The sequence below is a fragment of the Vulpes vulpes genome, chromosome 12, assembly GCF_048418805.1.
Source record: "Vulpes vulpes isolate BD-2025 chromosome 12, VulVul3, whole genome shotgun sequence".
Taxonomy (NCBI): Eukaryota; Metazoa; Chordata; class Mammalia; order Carnivora; family Canidae; genus Vulpes; species Vulpes vulpes.
In genome coordinates, this window is record NC_132791.1 from 169,263,209 (window position 1) to 169,287,519 (window position 24,311).

General features: G+C 48.6%; 1 protein-coding gene across 1 annotated transcript in view; it reads left to right on the top strand.

Annotated features, from left to right (window-relative positions):
* The first annotated feature begins 23,293 nt into the window (after window positions 1-23,293).
* COTL1 (coactosin like F-actin binding protein 1) overlaps window positions 23,294-24,311 on the top strand; it is a 35,958-nt gene continuing 34,940 nt past the window's right edge. The window contains exons 1-2 of the mRNA XM_026004922.2: window positions 23,294-23,590; window positions 23,757-23,839. Coding sequence (XP_025860707.1) covers window positions 23,514-23,590; window positions 23,757-23,839 — 160 coding nt within the window. The 5' untranslated portion in view covers window positions 23,294-23,513. The remainder of the gene's footprint in view (window positions 23,591-23,756; window positions 23,840-24,311) is intronic.

Sequence of the window (24,311 nt, forward strand, 5' to 3'; positions counted from 1 at the left end):
ATAAAAATGGTCTGAAATTAGATGATATTGCTGGTTGCACAACTCAGTACACCAAAAACCACTGGATTTTATATTTTAATAGGGCAAATTTACGGTATGTGAATTATATCTCAATAAAACTGTTACAAAAAACAAAACCAACCAAAAAGGGGGGGAAAAAAACCCTGTCCTTGTTTTTCTATTCCTTGCCTTCTCTGGAAAGGATTCAGAGCATCTTTTGGGGCCGCATAAAGCATGGGTACATACAGCCACTGAAGGTGGGCCAGGAAAGAAAAGAAAAATAGGGATGGGGAGTGTGACCAGGCAAATACTCAGGGCTTGTCTTTGTTCTTTTTGTGCTAGACGCAACAATGACTGGGGCCCCTTCCATCAGATAATTCCCAGCAAGGTATCCTGTGGCCCCTGAGCAGCCTGGGCCAGGGTGCTGTCCCACCCCCATCATGCACCTTTCCCCAGAGGCTACCTGCCCTTGGGTGGGGGTGTGTGGCCCTCACTCGCCTCTGGTGCAAAGTAAGGGTGCAGCAGTGATAGGAGCACTGCAGGAATCATGCCTACAGGAGGGGCAGAATGGACTGGGTAAACTCTCACTTTCTCCTGAGTCTGTTTCCTCACTTGTGAATGGGGTCAAGTGAGAGCAGAGCCAGCCTGCCCTTCCCTCTCTGGTTCAGCCCACTGCACATTCACACCCTGCTTCTTTCTGAAAAGCATTAAATATGGGACTTTTTAAAAAATTGCTTTTGGAGGCGCCTGGGTGGCTCAATTGGTTGAGCATCTGACTTCTACTCAGGTCATGATCTCCTCTGGGTCCTGGGATGAATCCCTAGTCCTGCATTGGGCTCCCTGCTCAGTGGGGAGCCTGCTTCTCCCTCTCCTCTCCCATTCCTGCTCTATGTAGCTGTCTCTGTCTCAATCAAAGAAATAAATACAATCTTTTTAAAAATTACTTTTGGTAATTGGGATTTGTATTAAATGTCACTAGTTTGTTAAGAAACAAAAGTACAGAAAGTATCTTTTTTAATTTAAAGAGAATGAGGGTAAAACTAACCCTGGAACCACCTGGAGGATCCTTTGAGTGCTATGCTCACTGTCTCTTCACCTTTCTCCCCTCTTCTGTGGGGACAAGCACCGGTCACCTTTCAATACTTTATTCAGGCATCATCTTTACTCTAGAGCCTTCCTTGCTCATTTTTGATCCTCCCTTGACCCATCTCCACCCCCCAAAAAGCTAATCCCAAATCTCATTCTATGTCTGTATCTTGACTTGTGAATCTCTGTTATTACTTGAACTCATTCATTCAACAGACTTTTAGGGAACTTCTACTATGTGCCAGACACCATGGTATGTGCTATGGAGAGAAAGAAGACATTTTCAGGAGTTTCAGGGAGGGAGGCAAATAAGTAAATGAGTAATTACCATATGACGGCCAGTCTTGTGTTAGGGTTATATTTGGGGACTGTGAGTGGGAACTACTCTTTTTTTATAGCTGTAAAGATTCCTTCTCTATATATACACATAAATATAGTAGATGGATGGACAGATATAATACAGATAGTGAACAACATTGTACGTATCTCTATGTGTATATGGATATATTTCTGAGAGATTTAGCCATAGCTATTTCATTGTGAGAGCCTATACTTTGGCATTGACATCTGTCCATCAGGTGTTGGATCCTTTATGAATGAGAAGGTACACAACCTGATGGTAGGCCTGGAATAAGGGCCTGGAACAAGCCCTGGAATCCACCTTTGACCTTGGCCTGAAAAGTATGCAGATATGGCTCACCTGACTTCATCCTGTTTTCCCCAACACTTAGTATACCACCTTTTCAGGTTTTTTCCCCCTCTAATATTTCCTCTCAAATCATAAACGTTCATGCTTCACTTGGGAAAGACAGAAAAGTCTGAAAGGAAAAACAAGCCACTCATTTCAGCATCATCCCACAATAATCACTGTTAATATTGTTGCGTCTCCAGATTTTTCTCATTTAATTTCTTTACAATGCTAACAACACCACATACAGCTTGCTGTGTGCTAGGCATTGCTGAGCTCTCTGCACTAATTCATCTCCCTTCCTTGTCTCTTTGAGGGAGGCAGTATTACTTTCTCTGCTTACAGATGGGGAAGCTGAGGCCCAGGGAAGATACATCACTTGCCCAAGGTCACAGAGCTTGTAGGGAGCAGAGCTGGGTTTTGAACCCAGGCAGTCAGGTTCCATGGTCTGGTCCATAGGCCTAAACTAACTTTGCCCTCTGCACCCTCATGCCTCTGTGCAATGGTAAAAATGAATTGGAAGTTGGAGACACAGACACCCACGAAAGGGAAAAAAATTGCCCACCCAAGGAGAACAGCTGTCAGTACTTAAGTGTAAATCGGCCCAGTATGTTCCCCATGTATATATTCCCCACGCTTCTATGCAAATGAAGTCACACGGTACAGGCCCTTCCCTAACTGCCTTTTTCCCTCTTTTGCAAATATCATGAGTTCTCATGCCAGTGAATTTTCTATGATATGCTCCTCCAGTGGCGTCTGATCCCTCCATCCTGATTGTGTGCTTGACCCTCCCTCACTGCTGGGCGTCTGCCTGTTTCTGCTGTTATAAATAATGCCAGGTGAACATTCTTGCACACACACTTTTGTGCACGTCTCTAACAATAAAGCAGAGTTGCTGCACCAACTTATTTGTTAGGCTCTAATCAACCCCTCAAAGGCTTTCCTAGTGGGTGCCCCCTGGCAGTGACTCGGCACGCTGACACTTCTGAGACTTGGGCACCAGATGGAATCTTGGCCAGCTACATCATTTGCAGGGTCTAGGGCAGAATGAAAACATGGGGCTCCCTGTTCAAAAAGGAAAAAAAGCAATTTCCTTTCTTTGCAGTTTCTCTTGATCTGTCCTGGTGCTTTTTATGTGCTGTGTGCCCTGAGCCCTTCTGGGGCATGTGCAGAGCCTCGCTGCCCCTGGGATCATGTAATTTGGTGGGCAGAGCCCAGAGGTTTGGCTCTAAGCCTTCCTGCACCTGTGCCCAGGCCCCTACTGAGTAAAAGTGTTGTAAACCTGTGAACCAAGCCCACTAGCACATGCTCCATTGTCCCACTCAGCCTTGCTTGCATAATCCAAATCCAAAAAATAGTTATTAAGGATTTTAAGACAACCATCTCAGGGCATTAAACCCCCAAGTGGGAGGCCTGAGCATGGAGCTCTGTGAGACTGCTGGCCAGATGGGGCAGGTGGAATTGTCACCGAGGAGGGACATGCAAGACCCATGTTATTTCTATTCTCAATGCTTCATTACAAAAACACGTCACAGCAGAGTGCCCTTGTAAAGAACATGTCATCTGAATACACAAAATGGCAAAAAATGGGGTGGGTGTGGGTGAGTGGGGAGGGGCATAGGTAAGTGAGGCACAAGTGAATGGCAGGTGATGCACAGGCCCTGCACCACACACTCGCAGTGGACTGTGTAATCCTCATGGTAGCCTTCAGGGTCCGTGCTAGTGTTATGCCCACTTTACAGATGAAGAAGCAGAGGCTCTGAAGGAGCTCATGCTCATCTCACACTATGTGGATAGTAAGTGCACGACGTAGGTCGAGGCACCTGTGCCTCCCGTGTGCCAGCGCCTGACGTTAACCAGCACATTAGAAGGTTCGCTGGAAGGGCTGCAAGCTGCTTTCCTTTCGAGCTGCTGAGTTGGCTCTGACCTTCTGGTGCCCAGGAGCTCACAGCGAGTAAGAAGGAGAGGCAGGGAAAGGTGTCCGTGAGGTGCCAGCCAGGCTCCCCAAGAACAGCTGCACTTGGCAGTGGCAGACTGGGGGAGGGGGCGACGCTGGTTGCCACCAGGCCTGCCCCCTGCAGGGGGTTTGCAAGGCTTCTGGCCTCCTGGAGGAGGAGAGAGGCGGGAGGAGGTGGGCCTGTTCCCTAAACAGTCTGTTCTTCTCACCAAGGGTTTGTCCTTGGCCCAGCTTCCCTCCCAAAGGCTGAGTAATCTCAAAAAATCGCAGGCCAGCATAAAAGAGCAGGCCCAGGGGCCGACCTGGATCACATCCTCAAGCAGAATTCTTGGCTAGATCACTCTTGTAAGTTTGTAACTATTTAGACCAGAGAGAGGACCAGAAGCAACAGATGCCTCTGGAGGATCAGGCCAGCCAATGGGTAGAGTGCAGCAGGAGCCTGGGCCCAGCCCATGGGTCGTCACAACCTAATCTCAGATTGCAGAAAAAAAGGCCTCCCTACAATTGGTGCTTGCTGCTTCCTCCTTCCCTCTCATTCCCAGTGCTTTTCTCCCCAGCTCTGCCTGGGTTTGAACCTGGCCTGGCTATTCCCCCTCGCCTTCCCCACCACCCGCCAGCTGTGAACTGGACAGCTACTTAACTTCAGCGTGCCTCAGTTTCCCCATCTACAAATGGGGTGGCACATGTTCCTTTCGCATGGCGAAGCAGAGTTAAACGACTTCATACATGACCACCACTTCCTCTGCTGCCTGCCACATAAAGCTGCATACTTAGAGCTTTTGCTGATGATGCCGGACACTCTGCTGGCCCCTGCTTCCTGTCAAAATAGAAATTGTCGGGAAGTGGACACTTCCTATTAGTCATGTACACTTTAGTGTTCATCAGCTTCGGGCACTTTCTCAAGATCATGCTGTGACTACAGGGGAAGAAAGATACGAGCCCCTGGACAGAGGTAGGGACAAGGCCACAGGGGAAGCAGGTGCCACGGGTAAGATGGACAGGAAGCTCCCCCTGTGTCACGGTTTTACCTAGAGTCAACTGTCGTGGGTCTTGTCGCTGACCACTGAGGCCCCTAACTAAGCTGACTGCCCACAGCCTGACTCCTCGATGGCATGCCAGACTGACCACGTCCTTCTCATTCTGCCAACCATTGAAATGAAATGCTAGGGATTTGGGGTTTGTGAACCTGGTTTGGGTCCAAGGCCAGCAGGTAACCCTGAGTGTGCCGTGTCCTCCTCTGGAATCTTCAGACTTTTCTCATGTGTAAAACTGGACAACACAGGAAAAAAAGCCTTCCCGGAATTGTTGTTGCTGGTAGAGCACAAATGTAGCTGCTTGGAGGTCCACTCATTGGTTACACTCCTGCCCTCCCTGATGGAATTATAGCTGAAACTGTCCCAGTGTATTTCTGCACATCTGTGGAGAACCTGGACCGTGTTCTGAATATGGCATCTGGTATCATTCCAGGGCAGTCGAGCAAGCCCTCAAGCTCTAGAGCATTGTTGTGCAAAAATGGTCACCGACAGCCACATGTGGCCATTTCGATTTCAATTAGCTATGATTACATAAAATTAAAAATTCCGTTTCTTAGTTGCTTGAGCCTCATTTGAAGTACCTCGCAGCCACACACCCTCGTGGCTGTTGTTTCAGACTGCAGAGGTTATAGGACATTTCCATCATCGCAGAAAGTTCTACAAGAGACGCACACTGTCCTAGCCACATGACTAACTAGGTTATACTTACTAGCTGCATGACTTTGAGCAAGTTACTTACCACTCTGGCCTCAGTCTTCTCATCTGCAAAGAGAGTTAATCCACTTAACAGCAAATGCTTAATTGAGTGCCTGCCTGGTATTCTTCGAGAGGCTGGGGATATAGCACTAAACAACACAGATAAATAAAATTATGGCCCTCATGGAACTTTTTTTTTTTTTTTTTTTTTTTGAGAGAGAGAAAGAGGAAGAGAGTGGGGGAGAGGCAGAGGGAGAGAGACTCTCAAGCAGGCTCCATGCCCAGCAGCAAAGCCTGATGTAGATGTGGCACTCAATCCCATGACCCCAAGATCATGACCTGAGCAGAAACCAAGAGTCAGACGCCCAACCAACTGAGCCTCCCAGGTGCCCCTTGCAACTGACCGTCTAAAAGAAGAGCAAAACAACACTTAGCTCCTGGAGTTCGTTTGAGAGTCAGCAGGAAAAACACTTTCCCTGGTTCCTGGCACATTCTAAGCACTTAATAGATGGAAGTTGCTCCTATTACTAGTAATCTGCTCAGCTCCCTTCTCCCACAGCCCTGCTAACGGGGATGGTAAATACATAGCAGTCACACCTCCACCTCCTATCCTATACCCATGGCAGACATTGCTAATTGATCGCAGCACACTTTCCACTGAGCCCAGACTTTCCTACGGGATTCCTAGGAATAGCACATCAGGGAGTACTCTCAGACACATTCTCTCCGAACTAACATCACCCTGTTCAAAAATCGTCTCTGCATTTTTCTACAGGCCTTTTGGCCTCCCACAATCCTGGGACCCCTTATGTCCTGTGGAAGCTTAGACTCCAGGCCCAGGCCTGCCCCTACTTAGGAGAAAGAGCAGGTGCCCGGTTGTTACCTTGTCAGCTGAGCAGCTGGTCCTCTGACCTCCTGCCAGTAATGGGCCTCTTGCTTCACTGCCTCCCCGAATGGGGTCTGGCCTTGTTCTCACAGGGCTCCTGGGGTCTCGAATCCTGTTCCTCTTTATTGTTCAAGAAAAGTGGATTGTTTCTAGGCAAGGCAAATAAGTCCTGGCCAAAAAAGGTCTGAGTGAAACCCAGTCCGCATCTGAAGTGGGAGAGACAGACATGTGAGTGAGCAACTGCAATGTGGATAAGATAAGGGGAGGGTGGAGGTGGCCCTGTGCTGTGGGACCCAGGGGAGGAAGGAATGCTGGGTTCCTTCATGGCAGGGATGCACATCCTGGACTGCAGCCTCCAGCCAGACCCTCTGAACAGCATGTCCTTGTCCCTCCGTCCTCCCCTGCATGTACTGACCTGGATGGTCCTGCCTGCGTCAGCAGGGCTGTTCTCTCTCTGGATCTTATGCCGTTTTGGTTTTGTTGATCCATTCAATCATTCGTTCAGCATAGCATGTAGTAATGATACCTGGCGTAAGCCTTGGAGTTCAACTCTTGTGTCTACCATTTGCCAGCTGTGTGACCTTGGGCAAATTACCAAGACTCTCTGTGCCTTGCTTTTCTCCTCTGTGAAATGGGGTTGACAACAGAGCCTAGGATTTAGTGGGTTATTGCATGCAGAGGGCTGAGCATGATGCCTGGGGTGCTGTAGTAAGTGTGTGACACTGGTTCACAGCTACTGTCACTCACACGTACATCATCAAAGGATCCCCGGAGATTTTTCTTTTTCACTCTGTTGGCATGGTAAATTTCAGGAACTAAAAAAAAAGTTTTTTTTCAAATACTAAGTACAAATACAAAAACTTTCCTGGCCCCCTGAGATAAAACTTACCTGCTCAGGACGCATAGCAATTGGGGATTGACACATAGCAAACTGAGGTATTTGCAAGGATAAGTGGGGGCTCAGTAGGCAGGTGATGGAGGAGAGGGGACCCCAGGCAGGGGAAACAGCTGGTACAAAGGCTGGGGGTGAGGAGGGAGCGGGTGAGTCCAGGAAGAACCCAACCTGGTTTGAACAATGGGCTTCTAATGGAGAACACAGTAACCCGTGAGCATTGAGCTGAGTGTCTGGCACCAGGTGACTGAGACAGCTTTATTTTAAATTCTACACATGCACCATAAACTTTGAGAAGGCAAACTCATGTATCCTATTTTTTGGGTCACACTCAGTATATATTTGTTATCTGTGTCAAGTTTTAGCAATGTTGAGGCTCCTTTTCCTTTTAGCCGAGATCCACAATAGAAGATGCTTCCCCGGGGCAGCCCGGGTGGCTCAGCGGTTTGCTGTTGCCTTTGGCCCAAGGTGTGATCCTGGAGACTCGGGATCGAATCCCACGTCGGGCTCCCTGCATGGAGCCTGCTTCTCTCTCTGCCTGTGCCTCTGCCTCTCTCTCTCTGTCTCTCATGAATAAATAAATAAAATCTTTAAAAAAAACAAAAACAAGAAGATGCTTCCCCATCCTGCCCGTTGTGAGTATCTGAGGGCTCCCACCCTAGAATGCCTGGAGCCCTTCAACTTCTCTCCTTGAGGGCAGCCTGCAGCCCCTGGCTGATTGGTATCAGTGTACAGTGGTGTGGCCCTCTTGCTTCCAGGTGGAAGGGACAAGTCTGTGGTTCTATTCAAGCTCCAGAGCTCTTTCTGGGATTGAGCCGAGATCACCCTTTGCTGGGCTTTCTTCTGCCCTGTCTTACTTCCTCTGTTCCCTATAGATTTCTCCTGGGAGCTCTCCCTTCATACACCACTACAGAGAATCCAGATCTCAAGATCTGCTTGTTAGATGCCTGACCAGATGCACAAGTGAATGAGGGAGTGGGGCTGTAGGTGACAACTGTTGTTTTGTCCTTCCTGGAGAGTGACAGACCTGCCCCTACCAATCCTTTCCCCCTCAGTCTGGGTTTCCTCAGATGCAGACCTTGAGGCTAGGATTCAAGTTCAAATCGGTAATTTGGAAAGAGCAGAAATAATGATTGGGCAGAGGAAGCAAGGCAGCACAGGGAAGGGGTCCTGATGGCACAAATGAAGCCAGCCGCTTCCCAGGGTGGCCGGAGCTTCATACAAAGGGAACTCTCCGAAATAGGGGAGAACACACCCTTTAGAGCTTTCCCACCCCAGGGGTGGGGCAGACTGGGTGCTTACACAACATTCCTGGCGTGTATTGGCTGACAGCTGCTTGCAGGGCTAATCAGCACGCACTTCCAGCCTGCTGAGCCGCGGACAGAACACCTCCTGTCAATCTAAGGCAAAACCCTCAGACCCAAGGCTGCAGAGACCAGCAGCTGGAGAAGTGAGGCCTGAGGAATATGGGTGGGACCCCAACAGCAAGGGCTGCACCTTCCTTTAGAAAGCTATTCCTCCCCAAAGTCCTTTCCAGAAGCTTCTACTGAAATTGCCAGTCTGAGAAACCCACCCACCTGCATAGGCAGCTAACCCATATTTAGCCAATCATGTAGCTGATGGCTTGGCTCCAGTGATTGGCTGAAAGGGTGGGTGTGTCTTCCCAGCAGGGCCAATCAGATTCGTTCCCTGGCATTTTTATACTGTTGTGAGGAGCGAGAAGTCCTCTCTTTGTTGCTAACTGAGGGAGGATGTAAACTCAAAGTTCTCTGCGTGAGGTGGTTACACTGTGCCAGTATATTCCCCATCTTTTTTCTTCCCAAACTATTGGCTTAAGTCAATGTGATTTCTGTTTCTCTCACTTGTAATAACTGAGTCCTAACTAATATGGAGTCTATCCTGATTTTAATCCCTCAGATTCAAGAGCAGCATCAATAAAGACATATTTGTTGATGGAGAATCTTGGATTATGAAGTCTGTGCACTCAAGGCCACGCCATTCCCATGTGGTTGGTTCCCGGAAGGCTGAGCTCAACTGGAAAGCTTGGTGTTTTTCTCTTCCAAGTTACATAATACATGTGATTCCAGGAAGCAAGAATGCAGGATGGGGTGTGGAACAGGGAATCAGAGGGATAATACCCTCATGTTGTCCAACGCTGGGGTGACTGCGTGGTTGATCCTGTGGGACCTCTGGGGAGCCCATGTAATGCATCTCAGAACTATTCACCCAGGAGACAAAAGGGGGACACATTTTTGCATGGGTTCCTGCACCCCACTGGTCAAGGGTAGCCCAGGGGGGTTAACCCCTTTGCCAACTTCTGGGTGGTGCATGTGTGAGTTCCCCAAGGGCTCTGCAGTATTGTACACCATGGTGTCTGAGAAGTCTGGGGCTGAACGCAAGCAGCCATGGCCTGTGCAGAACTGCCAGTGACATGATAAAAAGTAGGGAGAGAGGATGTGAAGAGTGTGTACCTCCCCAAGTGACCTTTCCTCATCTAGTACATTAAGGGCCAGAGTCGACCCTTGCTGGGATTTTCTTGAATGAGGGAACGAGAGCAGTAGAGTCATGTCTGTTTGCCACACCTCTCAGCTGCCTTGTTGACCTTCAATCTCATGCAAAGTCCTTCTGCTCACCTCCTGGGCATCAAGAGATTTGGTGGGCCTGGTCTGTGTGTCGATTCCCTGTCCCCTGCCCACCTTTGGCAGGCTGGCACCAATACTGCCCTGGCTGCTATGTCCTCCTCCTACCCCTGCCACTTCCTCTTGCATTAATCCTGGAAATTTCTTTCTTTTAATAACTTTTTAAAAAACTTTTAAGAATATTTTGTTTATTCATTTGAGATAGAAAGCATGAGTGGGGTGGGGGGCAGGAGACTGAGGGAGAAGCAGGCTTTCACCTGAGCAGGGAGCCTGACTCAGGGCTTGATCCCAGGACCATGGGATCATGACCTGAGCCAAAGGCAGACGTTTCACTGACTGAGCCACCCAGGTGCCCCACATTTATGTCAGAGATTTCTTAACCTTGTAAAGGAAAAAAGAATTCTAACCTCATCAATTATACCACCCCTTGGCAAGCAGGGTGGGCTGATTATTCCCCATTTGCTCACCCCCCAGGTCCATTCTGCAGGCTCTCTAGATCCCAGAAGTTTGACATCAGCAGCCATCACCTGGGCTCCCTCCCCTAGGACTTCTTGCAGGCTTCAGCCAATGTGAGACACCAGGAGATTGGAGGGTGGGAGTCTAGAGGTTGAGACATTTCTTCTCCTCCACATTCTGTGCTCTGGGGGGGACAGTTATCAGTGGCTGCTCCCTTCCATGACCACAGCTCATGCCAGGCCATCCTATTGAAAATTTATTCTGACACTAGTTAAAGATGCAAGGTAAGCTTGTTTAAAGACTCTGGCCATAGGAGAGGTGCTTGGGCGACTCAGTCAAGCGTCTGATTCTTGCTTTTGGTTCAGGTCATGATCTCGGGGTGGTGAGACTCAGCCCTGTGTGAGAGCCTGTTTAGGATTCTCTCTCTCCCTCTGCCCCTCCCCTGCCACTCTCTCTCTCTAAAATAATAATAATAATAATTTAAAATACAAATCACAACTTTACCCAATGTCTAAAAAAAAAAAAAAAAAGACTGGGTGCCTGAGTGGTTCAGTTGACCATCTGACTGTGGCTCAGGTCATGCTCAGCGGGAAGTCTGCTTCTCTCTCTACCCTTCTCCCCTGCTTGTGCTCTCTCTCTCACTCGTGCACTCTCTCTTTCTCTGTCTCAAATAAAATCTTTATTAAAAAAAAAAAATAAAAGACTATGGCAATAGCAAAGAGACCGTGAGCTCACCTCCAAATATAGCAGAGACAGCTGGGTGTGTAGACCTGGATGGGGACAGGGCACTGGATGGAAACTTATCAGAGGAGACTTCAGGGTGGGAGGTTCTGGCTGCAGAACTCAAGGTGTGGGATGAACTTGATCAGACACCAAGGATCATGGGATTCTCCCCAAACTGACTTAGCAGGTCTCTTTGCTAAAACTGGGCTTGCCAAAGACAGGATGGGAGCCAAGGTCAAGGCCACATCAAGAAGAGGGCTCCAAGAAGTGTGACTACCATTGGGTCAAGGAGGAGCATTAGCAATGCCTACTCCTGCCTGCATCCCCATCTCCAGGCTGGGGTTAGGGGGCAGGTGACAGCTCCATTCTTGTTAGCTCTGGGTGCCTCAAGAGCCTTGTTGGTTCTAACATAGTTCCCCCTGATTGAAATTCTCTTCAGAATTCCACCTGATGTGCCTTCTGCTTGGTGTCATCACTCTGGCTCCCTACCCTGGGCAAATTTCCTTTCTGTCCATTTATCTGTCATTTGCCCAAGTGGCTTGCAGAGTTGTCCGTTTGCTGCCTCATACCATCAACACCCCTGGTCTAAGGGGAAGATGATCTGAACCCACAGCATTACATAGCAGGAAGCCCATGGGGATCTGGGTTCGAGGCCTGGCCTGGCACTTTGTACTGGCCGTGGGTGTGACCAAGGACAAATGGCAGCTGACCCTGCCAATCAGCCTGTGGTAAGCACTGGGTCTGGTATCATCAACTCACAGAAGGAATATGTTTTGAATGAAAAGAAATGAATGGATGACCAAAAAAAAAAAAAAAAAAAGCTAATGCATAAAAAGCACCCCCTCGTTTCTTATGTCTAATCAAATTTTAATTTTTAATCATTTATCTTATTTTAAGATACTCTCCCAACCAGCGTCCACACACCTGACTCACTAGGTGAGCAGATGTGCCCTGTTTTGGGTGTGGAACATGTTAGCACCCACTGCCCTGCACCTATGCCCTCTGTCCCCCACAGCTGGCCTACATGCTTATCTAGGGCCTGGTGTCTTTGTGCCTAGACTTGCTCCTGACGGTTGTGTTTATTATTGTCATTAATTGATTGAATTACGTGTCACATGCACTGTGTGAATATGAGGGGAACCAGAGGGAATGGATGATGTCTCTATGAAATCTGGGACGGCCCGGACTCTGAGGCTGGGTTGGTAGTGAACTAGCTGTGGAACCCCAGATGCCCAGGTTGGAGGGACTGTGAGCCCCAGGAAGAAGGAATGATTCTCGAACAGGTTGCCCGGAATGCATCCTTAGTTTCTCCAGCCACAGCAGAGAACAGGAAACCTAAAACTGTAGTGGATGGATGGTGATGTGGTCTGTGCAGGGAGAAGGGGAAAGCCACACAGGTCTGGGGACCAGCCCGTGGCCCAGGAAAGGATGTCCGCTCACACATCTGGAGGTGCATGAAATCCACGCGGAAGGGATGCCTTGAAGGGCACTCCTGTTAGCTTCCAACTGGCTGATTGACCAGAGTCCTTATTTATAGGAGCAGGAAGTCGCTTTGTCTTCCTGAAGTTCTCTATCTTCTCTTTTTCCTATTCTCTTTTGTTTCTTTTAAAGATTTTAAAAATTTATTCATGAGAGACACAGAAAGAGGCAGAGAGAGAAGCAGGTTCCATGCAGGGAGCCTGATGCAGGACTCGATCCTGGGACCCTGGGCTCCTGACCTGAGCCAAAGGCAGATGCCCAATTGCTGAGCCCCCCGGGCGTCCCTCCTTTTTCTCTTTCCTCTGCTATTTTGTCTGCCTTTTTCTCTGTTTACTAAGTGTCCACACAGGGAACTGGTTTTTAAATGTATTTAATTTTAATCCTATTTAATATTTAACTTTTGACATATTATACCTGTTGAATACAATGGGATATTTGCTGCTAATTAACTTACACAATATTTCTTTACTCGCCACAGGCTGCTGTGACAGGCTGCTTCATGCCAAAGGGAGGCTCACTTGAGCTGCATGAGGCAGACAATTGTGGCTTTTTATTTGCATATTGTCCACATTAATTTCTTCCTCCCTGTGGGCCCCCTCAGTGTAATGGTTTCCCTCTCCAGCCCGAAATAAATGGTTCAGAAAACAGCTTATATGATCCTGAAAGTAATCAAAGTTCCAGAGAAAATTATTGCTTGAAAAACCTCTGTGGTAGATATGTTTGCTTATTTTTAGTAAAACCAAAACCCAAGATTTTCATATACTGCGTTGCCTTAAAGTCAGGCAGCTCTATCTACAAACATGCTTCTGCCTCTGAGGGATTTATGCCCTGTTTCTGGGAGAGAAGACAGAAAATGCAAAAATTTAGCCGATGATATAAGATCCTCTGCGTTACTGAAACTTCTTTGATGTGGCAAAAGTAGAAACTAGTCTGAATAGCAACAGTCACCAGATCAAGAATGAACTCTCGTGATTATTTTGCTGTGACGGGGAACTCACTACCTCACAGAGGAGCCCATTCCATTTGCATTGGAAAGAACTTCTTTATGCTGACTTCAAATCTGTCTTCCTATAACTGATTTTGATCTGCTTTCAGGAGGTTCGATCATCTGCTGAATGGAGAGGTGGATCTCATGTCGTCCACAGGGCTGTTCTCCTGCAGGATAAACTGCATCTGTGGCTCCTCATCCCCTCCATCCTAAGCATTGAGCACTGCCCTGTGGCAGCCTGGGTCCTCCTTTAAGCCCAAATCAGAACACGATTCTCCAAGTGTGGTCTGACAGCTCACAGAAAAGCGTATCTTCCCTGGGTCTGGGCACTGGCGCTGCTGCAGAACCAGTGTCTGCCCCTCCCTCTTGCCCTGCTCTGCTCTGCACCACTCTGGGTGGGGGGGAGGGGGGAGGAGGGCCTCCCTGACAGCCTGCATTACACAGGCTCCCTGGTCAGTGGCTTCCCACTGGGTCTGGCCATGGGTGGGAGGCAGTAGAGACTGGAGGGTAGGAGGGAAGAAAAGGCTGGGGTATTTCTACTCCTCTCTGGAGCAAATCTCCAGTAGCTACACCTCCTCCATGCTCCAGCTTTCCCTGGGTGACCCCAGCCCCAGAACCCTGGTATCTTTCTGCCCCTCTCTATCCCTCCAGCTCATGGCTGGATGCCAGTCTCTGTGCTGTGCTTGATCTCTGGGGTGCTTAAACCTGCCTGACTTCTCAGCTACCCCTGGTGTACCAATACCTTGCATTCAATTCTTCATGCTTATATACTTGATATTTATATGGAAAGAGAGAATGTATATGCGCTTGAGCCTTGAGCAATGAGGGCTGCTGAACCCACGCACAGTTGAAAATCTGCAGGTACCTTTTGACTCCCCCAAATCTTAACTAATAGCCAACTGTTGGCTGGATAATACTTACTAATGATATAAACAGTCCATTAGCACATATTTTGTATGATACACTGTATTCCTGCAATAGAATAAGCTAGAGAAAAGAAAATGTTATTAAGAAAATCACAAGGAGGGCAGCCCCGGTGGCTCAGCGGTTTAGTGCCGCCTTCAGCCCAGGGCCTGATCCTGGAGACCCAGGATCGAGTCCCACGTCGGGCTTCCTGCATGGAGCCTGCTTCTCCCTCTGCCTGTGTCTCTGCCTCTCTCTCTCTGTCTCTGTCTCTCTCTCTCTCTCTCTGTGTCTCTCATGAATAAATAAATAAAAATCTTTAAATAAAAAAAAGAAAGAAATCACAAGGAGGAACGCCTGGGGGTGTAAGTTGGTTAAGCGTCTGCCTTTGGCTCAGGTCATGATCCTGGGGCCCTGGGATGGAGCCCTGCACCAGGCTGGGGAGTCTGCTTTTTCCTCTCCCTCTGCCCCTCCCCCCTGCTCATGCTCTCTCTCTCTCTCTCAAATAAATAAAATCTCAAAGAAAGAAAATCATAAGGAAGAGAAAATACATTTCTAGTACTGCACTGTAAAAAAAAACCCCACACGGCCTCACACAGTTTAAACCCACGTTGTTGAAGGGTCAGCTGTATGTATATATATAGTTTATGTTTCCCTGTGGACTCCAGTGCGGTGTCCTGCTTCTAGTAATGCAGTTTAAGATTACAAACAGATGTAGGGGCTGGCACTTAAAATACCAGCTGCTCTTATATCTTATTACATGTATTGTCCACTTGTGATGCTCAGGCAATTCCTCTGTGGGAGGTGCCCATTTTGTGCAAGAGGAAACTGAGGCTGAGGAGGGATTTGGTAGAGCCCAGATTTGGGTGAACGGCTGCCCTAACCCTTGACCATTAGACCCCTGGCCTACTCCCCGGCAGCTAAGACCCCAGGTCACGTTGCCTTTCCAGCATTTTCCTGCTGGGCTTCTGGGACCTGAGTGGAGTTCTCTCTGAGCGACTCCTAGTTCCTGAAAAAGACCATTCAGGAGCTTCGTTTTTTACACCCAGTCACTGGCTCAGCATCTTTATTTTTTTCAAACGTTCCTGGGAACCTCTTTTCAGAGATTTGACAATGGATGAGCTCAGCACTGATTCCATAAATATCATTTTCTATAAATACACATTCTGTGAAGGCACCTGCTTCAGAATGACAAGCACCTTGCTGAGAACAGCAAGTTTCAGGGTTATGTTTTATTCCTGGCTCTAATTACAGCTGAGGTGGGGTTTCTTTCTTTCTTTTCCTTTATATTTGTAGCCCCAAGGAAAACGTGGAAACCAGGATGCTGACCCTACAAAGTCTGCAAGGTTTTTGCAGTGAAAGAAATAAAACCCATGCAAAAGCGATGGTCTTAAAAAGCCCTCACAGATTTTTCTAGTTGTCCCAGGACACATGCAGCTGAGCTACCCTGGGGTCAATGTCAAGGTCCCCAAACCCTGCTTCTTGATGGGGAGGCTCAGATCCCTAAGGTCAGACTGCCTGGGTTCAACTGGTATCTCTGCAATATTGTAGCTGTGCAACTGTGGGGATGAATTCAGTTCCCTCGTTCATGTTGCGGGGTTAGTGACAGTGTCGCTCTGGCTGACATGAGAATTAGCTGAGAAAATCATTATATGGGCACCTGGGTGGCTCAGTGGTAGAGCGTCTGCCTTCGACTTAGGGCATGATCCTGGCGTCCTGGAATCAAGTCCTGCATCAGGCTCCCCGCAGGGAGCCTGCTTCTCCCTCTGCCTGTGTCTCTCTCTCTCTGTCTCTCTGTGTCTCTCATGAAATAAATAAATAAAATCTTAAAAAAAAAAGAAACCTCATTAAACATTTTTTAAATGTATAATTCAGTGATTTTTTTGAATAGTCACAGATTGTGCAACCAAGAAGTGAATGTCCATGAACTGGTTGGCAGATACCCGAAATGTGGTCTTTCCATACAGTGAAATAGTATTCGGCCATAAAAAGGAATGAGGTACAGATTCATTCTACAACACGGAGGAGCCTTGAAAATATCACACAAAAAAAAAAAAAAAAAAAAAGAAAATATCACACGAGATGAAAGAAGCCAGCCAGGATCTGTAGGAAACATCCAGAAGAGGCAAATCCATTAGACACAGGAGTTAGATTCGTGACTGCTAGGGGCTGCGGAAGGTGACAGAGGTTGGAGAGAGTGACTGCTGGTGAAAATTCTGGAACATTGGCTGTTAGGACCAATATGCTGTGATCATTCACATGCTAGTTTTTATGTAGACGTAAGTTTTCATTTCCCTTGGGTGTATTCCCAGGAGTGGAACTGCTGGGTCATGTGCCAACTCTATGTTTAACATTTTAAGGAAGTGCCAAATTGTTTCTCCAGGTAGATACAGTATTTCACATTCCCACCAGCAGGGTATGACGGTTCCAGTGTCTCCATAGCCTCAGCAGCACTTGTGACCGCTATTTTACTGAATGTGGAGTGGTATCTCCTTGCGGTTTTGATTTGCATTTCCACAATGATTAATCTTATTGAACATCTTTTTATGTGTTATTGGTCATTTGTATATCTTCTTTAGAAAGATGTGTATTCAGGGGATCCTTGGGTGGCTCAGTGGTTTAGCGCCTGCCTTCAGCCCAGGGTGTGATCCTGGAGTCCAGGGATCGAATCCCACATCAGGCTCCCTGCATGGAGCCTGCTTCTCCCTCTGCCTGTGCCTCTGCCTCTCTCTCTCTGTGAGTCTCTCATGAATAAATCAATAAAATCTTTGGGAAAAAAATCATTAAAAAAAAAGAAAGATGTGTATTCAAATGCTTTGCCTATTTTTAAATTGGGCTAAGGGCGCCTGGGTGGCTCAGTAAGTTAAGTGTCCGACTCTTGATTTTAGTTCAGATCATAATCTCAGGGTCATGAGATCAAGCCCTGTGTCTAGCCCCACGCGGAGCTCCCTGCTGAGCCCAGGCTTAGGCTCCGTGCTGAGCAGGGAGCCTGCTTGGGATTCTCTCTCTCCTTCTCCCTCTGACTTCTCCCTGATGGGGTGGAGGCTTTCCCCCCAAAAATAAAAAAATGAATTGGGTTACCTGCTTTTTTTTTTTTTTTTTAATTGTAAAAGTTCTTTATATATCCTGGATACTAGATCCTTATCTGATATATGATTTGCAAGTACTTTGTCCCACTCTGTGCATTGTCTTCTCACTTTTTTAAAAAAGCATTTTATTTATTTATTTGAGATCGAGACCCAACATGAGCGGGAGGATGGGAGGGTGCAGAGGGAGAGGGAGAAGCAGACTCCCCACTGAGCAGGGAGCCTGATGCGGGGCTCCCATCCCAGGGCTGCAGGATCATGACCTGAGGCAAAGATGCTTAACTCACTGAGCTGCCCCTGTCTTTTCACTTTCTTGATGGTGCCTCTGAATCACAAAGTTTTTTAATTTGGCAAATCCAATTTGTCTAATTTTTTCTTTTGTTGCTTCAGCTTTTTGCATCAAAGCTAAGAAATAATTGCTTAATCCAAGGTCATGAGGATTTATTTCTATGTTTATTTCCAAGAGCAGTTCTTAGAAGATCCATTTTAAGTCATTTTTTTTTCTTAAAGATTTTATTTATTCATAAGAGACACAGAGAAAGAGGCAGAGACATAGGCAGAGAAGAAGCAGGCCCCCTACAGGGGGCCTGATAGGAGACTTAATCCCAGGACCCTGGGATCATGACCTGAGCCAAAGGCAGACATTCAACCACTGAGCCACCACTTAGGTGGTGCCCCTTGAGTCAATTTTTGTATATGGGGTGAGGTAGGGGTCTGACTTCATTCTTTCGCATCTGCTCTTCAGTCATTCCAGCACCAGTTGTTCAAAGGGCCATTCTCTCCCCATGGAAGCTGTTGGCAGTTGAAAATCAATTGACCATAAATGTAAGAGTTTATTTCTGGACTCAGTGGTATTCTCTTGATCTGTATCTTTATCTTTCTGCAAGTATCCCCTTCCTTGACCCTTCTCTCTCCTTCATCCTACATCCATCCACTCAACGACAGTAAACTCTGAGTCTGCCTGGGATTGGCACTGTGCTTGGACCCAACCCTACAATGATGTCCCTGCCCTCACAGACCCGACATTCTTCTAGGAGCAGATATATAGTATGCAGGTAGAGAGAGAGATGAAAAAGATGATTTTGGATAGTGATTAGTGCCATGGAAACCAAAAGGGGGTTACATGATAGAGAGTGACTGGGGGACATTACAGAGGGGGCTCTTTATATCGGGGTGCTGGGGAAAGCTTCTCTGAGGGTAACCCTGGAGGTCTGAAGCCGAGGTCGGCTCTGCAGGGCTTGGGTGGGCTGTGCCAGGCAGAGGGACAGAATTCACCTGAAGCTGAAACTGATGCACATAGAAGGCTAAACAGAAACATTCAGAAAGAGATAACACCTTGATCATGACACACCTGAAGCCCCCTTGGCTGTGGGTTTCTCAGTCTCTGAGCCATTACCTGCCCTCCACCTTGGAAGCCTATCTGAACAGAATTTTCTGTTGTTAACAAACAACAACAGTGTTCACGCTGCTTGCTCTGCTCCTAGACTATAAGTCCCGTGAGGGCCACGGGAGTCTTGTCTAGCTTGAATTTGCACAAAGGTAGCTCTTGTACGTAACATCTTTATTGCCAAAGTTTAAGAATCAAGAGCTTTCTTTTTTTTAAATTTTTTAAAAATTTATTTATGATAGTCACAATGAGAGAGAGAGAGAGAGAGAGAGAGAGAGGCAGAGGGGGAAGCAGTCTCCGTGCACCGGGAGCCCGATGTGGGATTCAATCCTGGGTCTCCAGGATCACGCCCTGGGCCAAAGGCAGGCGCCAAACCGCTGCGCCACCCAGGGATCCTGAATCAAGAGCTTTCACAAAGAGGTCCAGATGTTTTTCTTTTCTTTTAAAAATACTTACTTATTTATTTGAGAGTGACAGCAACCATGAGCAGGGGTAGGGGCAGAGGCAGAGGGAGAGACAGTGTCTCAAGCCGACTCTGTGCTGACCATGGAGCCCCACACAGGGCTCCAACCCACAACCCTGAGATCACAACTCCGGGCAAAAATCAAGAGTCCAACACCCAACCCACTGTGCCACCTAGGCACCCTGTTTTGCTTTTCTGAGACAACCAGAGGGCTTGGCACTGCCGAGCTAGGATTCCTGCCTGGCAATGAGGGCAGAGCTGAGGACCAGTCTGTTCTGAAGATGAAACTCACAGCCCGGGGGTGGGGGGTGGGGGGTGCCGTATGGATGGGATCACCTCCAGAAAAATTTTTCCGTATTTATTGCGTCTTATCTCACATAAATTACGTGTCTGCCCTCTACAGGCAAGTGAGTTTGTGATTCCCCTTGGACACATAATAGGCCCAGTGCCAGGAATAAATGAATGAATGGATACCATTTCCTCAATTCTTGACACAGTTCATTACACAAAGTGTCAAATGTTTTTATTGATTGCTAAGGAAACTTGAATTAGATTGCTTTATGTATTGTGTGGATTTCGATTTAAACCAATATTGACACTGCATTTAGTTCCGGTGTCTTTTTCTGCCTTAGCTGGGCAAGTTGACCTCAGGGTGCTCAGAATCACCCTTCCCTTGAAAACCAGCCCTTTACATTTTCTGTCCAGTAGGGGGCGAGAGCAGCAACGAATAGAAAGAACAGCCGCTAGAGGCGAAATCCAGGCAAGGTGCTCCCTCCAGTGATGCTGAGCTGTGGAGTCGTATTCAGGATGGGAGCCACTTTCCTGGGGCGTTGGGGGGTGGTGGTGGTGGTTTACTCAATATGTTCTGAATAGATAATGCATTCACATGGTTCAGGAACAGGATGGAATAAATAGGATGGCATTTGGTGAAATCTCCCTTCTATCCCCTTCCTTGTGCCTGGTTTCCAGCCTCACCTCCATCACAGGTGTGGCTGTTACTTTTGTGTGCATTTCCAAAGGTTTTTATGCATGTATAAACAAAGAGAAATATCTATTCACACCCCCAATTTTACCCAAAAGGTAGCAACATCAAAAGGTATGCTGAACATTTTGTTCTGTGCGTTGCTTTGCGTGCTCATGATGTATTTGATAGAATGTTCCACATTAGTCCACAGAAAAGCCACCCCCAGCCTCCCCTCCCCCATCTCTCTTTCACAGGTACCTTGATTCTCCTTGGCAGGCCTGTGTCATCATCTATTTCTCTAGTCCTCCTATTGATGGGCACTCAGGTTGCTCCTAATCTCCTGCTACTGGAAATAAAGCTCAGTGAATAACCTTGAAAAGAATTACACACATGTGAGCCTGAGTATAGCAGTGGTTGCAGCCCCAGCTGGCAGCAGAACCACCTAGGGGGACCTTTAAATATTCCAACCCCCAGGCCACACCTCAGCTCAATTACATCAGAATCTCTGAGTGTGAGGCCAGGGCATCGAGGTAAATCCAGTGTTCAGCCAGCCTGGGCACCACTGACCTCCAGGGGAACTTGACAGGTCAAGAGCACAGAGACTCATAAATTCGCTGGATATCACCAGTTGCCCACTTGCACTCTCCCACCGGCATGAGAGACCCTGGTCTTCCTAATCTCACTGTAAAGTAGGCTTGTCAAACTTTGATCTTTGCCGACCTACTAATTTAATTTGAAGGTATCTCAGTCCTGCCTTATTTTGGGCTGAGAGTGAACATATGTTTAAGAGCCATTTGGTCTGTCCGGTGGTGGCCCTTACCCATTTTGTTTTTGTTTTTGTTTCAGATTGGCTTCTTTATATATAGGCAACATGAATTCTTTGTGATTTGGGTTACAAATACTTTGTACTGCTTAGTGTTTTGTTTTTATACTTTGCATGAGATCCTTTTTAAATTTTTTCTTAAAGAAGACTTCTTACATGTTGGAATGTATCCATTTCTTGTTCTAACTCCTGGACTTTGAGTCATGGCTAAAGGACCTTTCCCACTCCAGACTTGTGAAAAGAGCTTCCCATGTTTTTCTTCCATAACTTCTGTGGTTTCCTTTATTCCCATTTAAATCTTTGATGCTTTTTTTTTTTTTTTTGATGCTTTTGGATTTATCCTGATTAATGGGTGTGAGGTACGAATCCACTCTTGCTTTTCATTCCAATGGCCAGTTGTATCATTACCTTTATCAAGGGGTAAGATAAGAGCTGCTTTGGGCTGCTTCAAACCAGAATTTTTGTGTTTTTATTTATAGCAACACCTGCTCCTATTTTTCTCAGAATGTGATCGAATCCACCTACCCATTTATGCACCCACTGGTTGATTGATTCTTTGTTTGCCACTGCGAATTTTATTATTAATTGAACACGTTCCTGACTTTTTGGATTTCTGTTTAGGATTTATCTTAATTACTTAATAACCAACAATGATCTTTTACTGAATATCCAATATATTTTTTCTATGTATGTTTCAGTTAAACCATAGATAAACCCATGATGATAGTACTAGTTTTATCACATTTGAGGAAAGTAGTGTCAGAGTATTCGAGGCTTGCTCAAGGGCTCACAGTTAGGAACTGGTGGGGCTGGGTGTAGTTCCGGTCTAGCCTTTTTACCTGCCTTAACACTGTAAGTGGTCTTTGTGGAATGGCAGGATAAAGAATGAAGAAGTGAGTCAGTGAGGGAGGAAGACAGTGAGTCAGCCCTTGCACTCAGAGGAACCCAAAGGGGGAGATAAGACGTGAATGCAAATAACCAGAATACAAAGTAAACAGTGATCCCACCAGCCTTTTGGAAGCCATCCACTTTGTATCCCCTCCTATTTGAAATGCTTAATTCTTTCCAATTCCTCCCCACCTAGAAACCAGAGTCAAACGCTGGGGTGGGGGCAGTCTCCTTTGGTTGACTGCATGAAGTCACCCACTTGGAGGTCCCCCCTCTTTTGTTGGAGGCATAGAGCTCTGCAGTTCCACAGATTGGGCTGTGGGGGGAGGGAGGAGGAGGAATAAGGAGGATGGAGAGGCAAGGAGGGAGGAGGGGGAAAAGAAGAGGGGGAGAGGAGGAGGGGGAGGGAAGGAGAGGAAGGAAGAGGAAAAGAAGAGGGGGAGAGGAGGAGGAAGGGGGAGACAAGAAGGGGGAGGGAAGAGGGGGAGGGAGGAGGAATAAGGAGGAGGGAGAGGCAAGGAGGGAAGAGGGGGAAAAGAAGACGGGGAGAGGAGGAGGGGGAGGGAAGGAGAGGAAGGGAGGAAGAGGAAAAGAGGAAGGGGAGAGGAGGAGGGGGAGGGAGACAATGAAAGGAAGGAAGGAGGGGGAGGGAAGAGGAGGGAGGGAGGAGGGGGAAGGGAGGAGGAATAAGGAGAAAGGAGAGGCAAGGAGTGGGAGAGAAGTGGAGGGGGAAGAAGGGAGGAAGGGGGAGAAAGGGAGGAGGGGAGGAGGGGGAAGGGATGCTCAAGAACTGAGCTTGAGGAGGAAGGGACAGGAAGGAAGGAGATGCGGTTGGTGTTGGAGATGATGGGGAGAGGAAAAAAGGAAGAGTGAAGGGTAAGAGAGGAAGGGAGGGAGGTAAGGGAAGAGGAGGCAGAGGGGTTAGGGAAGTGGGAGGAGCAAGGAGGGGGAGGGAAGGGGAGGTGGAGGGAGGGATAAAGAGGGGGAGACGCAAGGAAGGGGAGGAGGGAGAGGGAGTAGAGAAGGGTGAGGGAAAGGAGAAAGAGGGCTTGGGGAGGAGGAAATGGGGGGAGGGGAGCCCGAGCAGGGGGCCCGGGAGGGAGGAGGGGAGGGAGGAGCCGAAAGCCCCGCCTCCAGCCCCCGCCGCGAAGTTGCGCAACCTCCTCGGGCTGGGATTGGTCGTCGGCGAGCCGGGACGCCCCGCCCCCGCGGCCCGGCGGCCAATGGGCAGAGGGGGGCGTGGCGGAGCCGCCTGGGTCCGGGCGCGCGGTCGGTGCGCCCTCGGAGCAGCCGCCGCGCCCGCCGCCGCCGCCGCCGCCCGCTCCCCGCTCCCCGCTCCCGGCTCCCCGCTCCCGGCTCCCGCTCCCCGCTCCCCGCGCCGCCCTCCGCGTCCCCGCCGCGCTCCGATCCCTGCGGCCGGCCCGGGGCGCGCTCGGTCGCTCGGGGCAGGGTGTCCCCGCTGCGGGCCTGCGGCGATGGCCACCAAGATCGACAAGGAGGCTTGCCGGGAGGCGTACAACCTGGTGCGCGACGACGGCTCGGCCGTCATCTGGTGAGAGCTGCCCCCGGTGCCGCCCGCCCCGCCGCCGTCCTCGGACGGCCCGGCCCTAACCCGGGACCGCGCGGCGAGCCCGAGCATCCTCTGGGCTGTCCTGCGGGGGCTCGGCCCCGTGCCGCCACCTTCCCTGATCTGTGTGTGTTCTCCTCCCAATCCAAAGGGTGACTTTTAAGTATGACGGCTCCACCATCGTCCCCGGGGACCAGGGAGCGGACTATCAGGACTTCATCCAACAGTGCACAGGTAGGGAAACGCGCCTTGTGCGGGGGATTCCTGATCTTTTGGGAAATCGTCTACGCAAGGGGCGGGCGGGGGTGGTGAGGAGCTGCAGAGGCCAGACTGGGAGGAGCCTGGACACCCCCGGTGCCTCTGGCGCTGGAGGGGCCAGACTTGAGGTTTTGAAGGGCTCACAAAGTGTGGCCCTCTCTGGACATCCAGAGCCACCAGAGGTGACCACTTGACTCCGGTGCTCCACGCTGCGCTCTCCAGAAGAGACAGCTCCTCTGCTCACCCCCGCCCCCCCCGCTCCGCCCCGCGGGTCACTGGGGTTTTTTTTTCCCCAAGGGTCAACTCAGTGTAGTTCCAACTTAGTGTTCAGCGTCCCCCCCCCCCCACCCCCTTTCATCTGCCAGTGAGCCGAAATAAAAACAATGCTGGTGCTTATTGCAGGAGAAAGAAACTGTCAGCTGTATCCTCCCTTCTCCCAAGATCATTG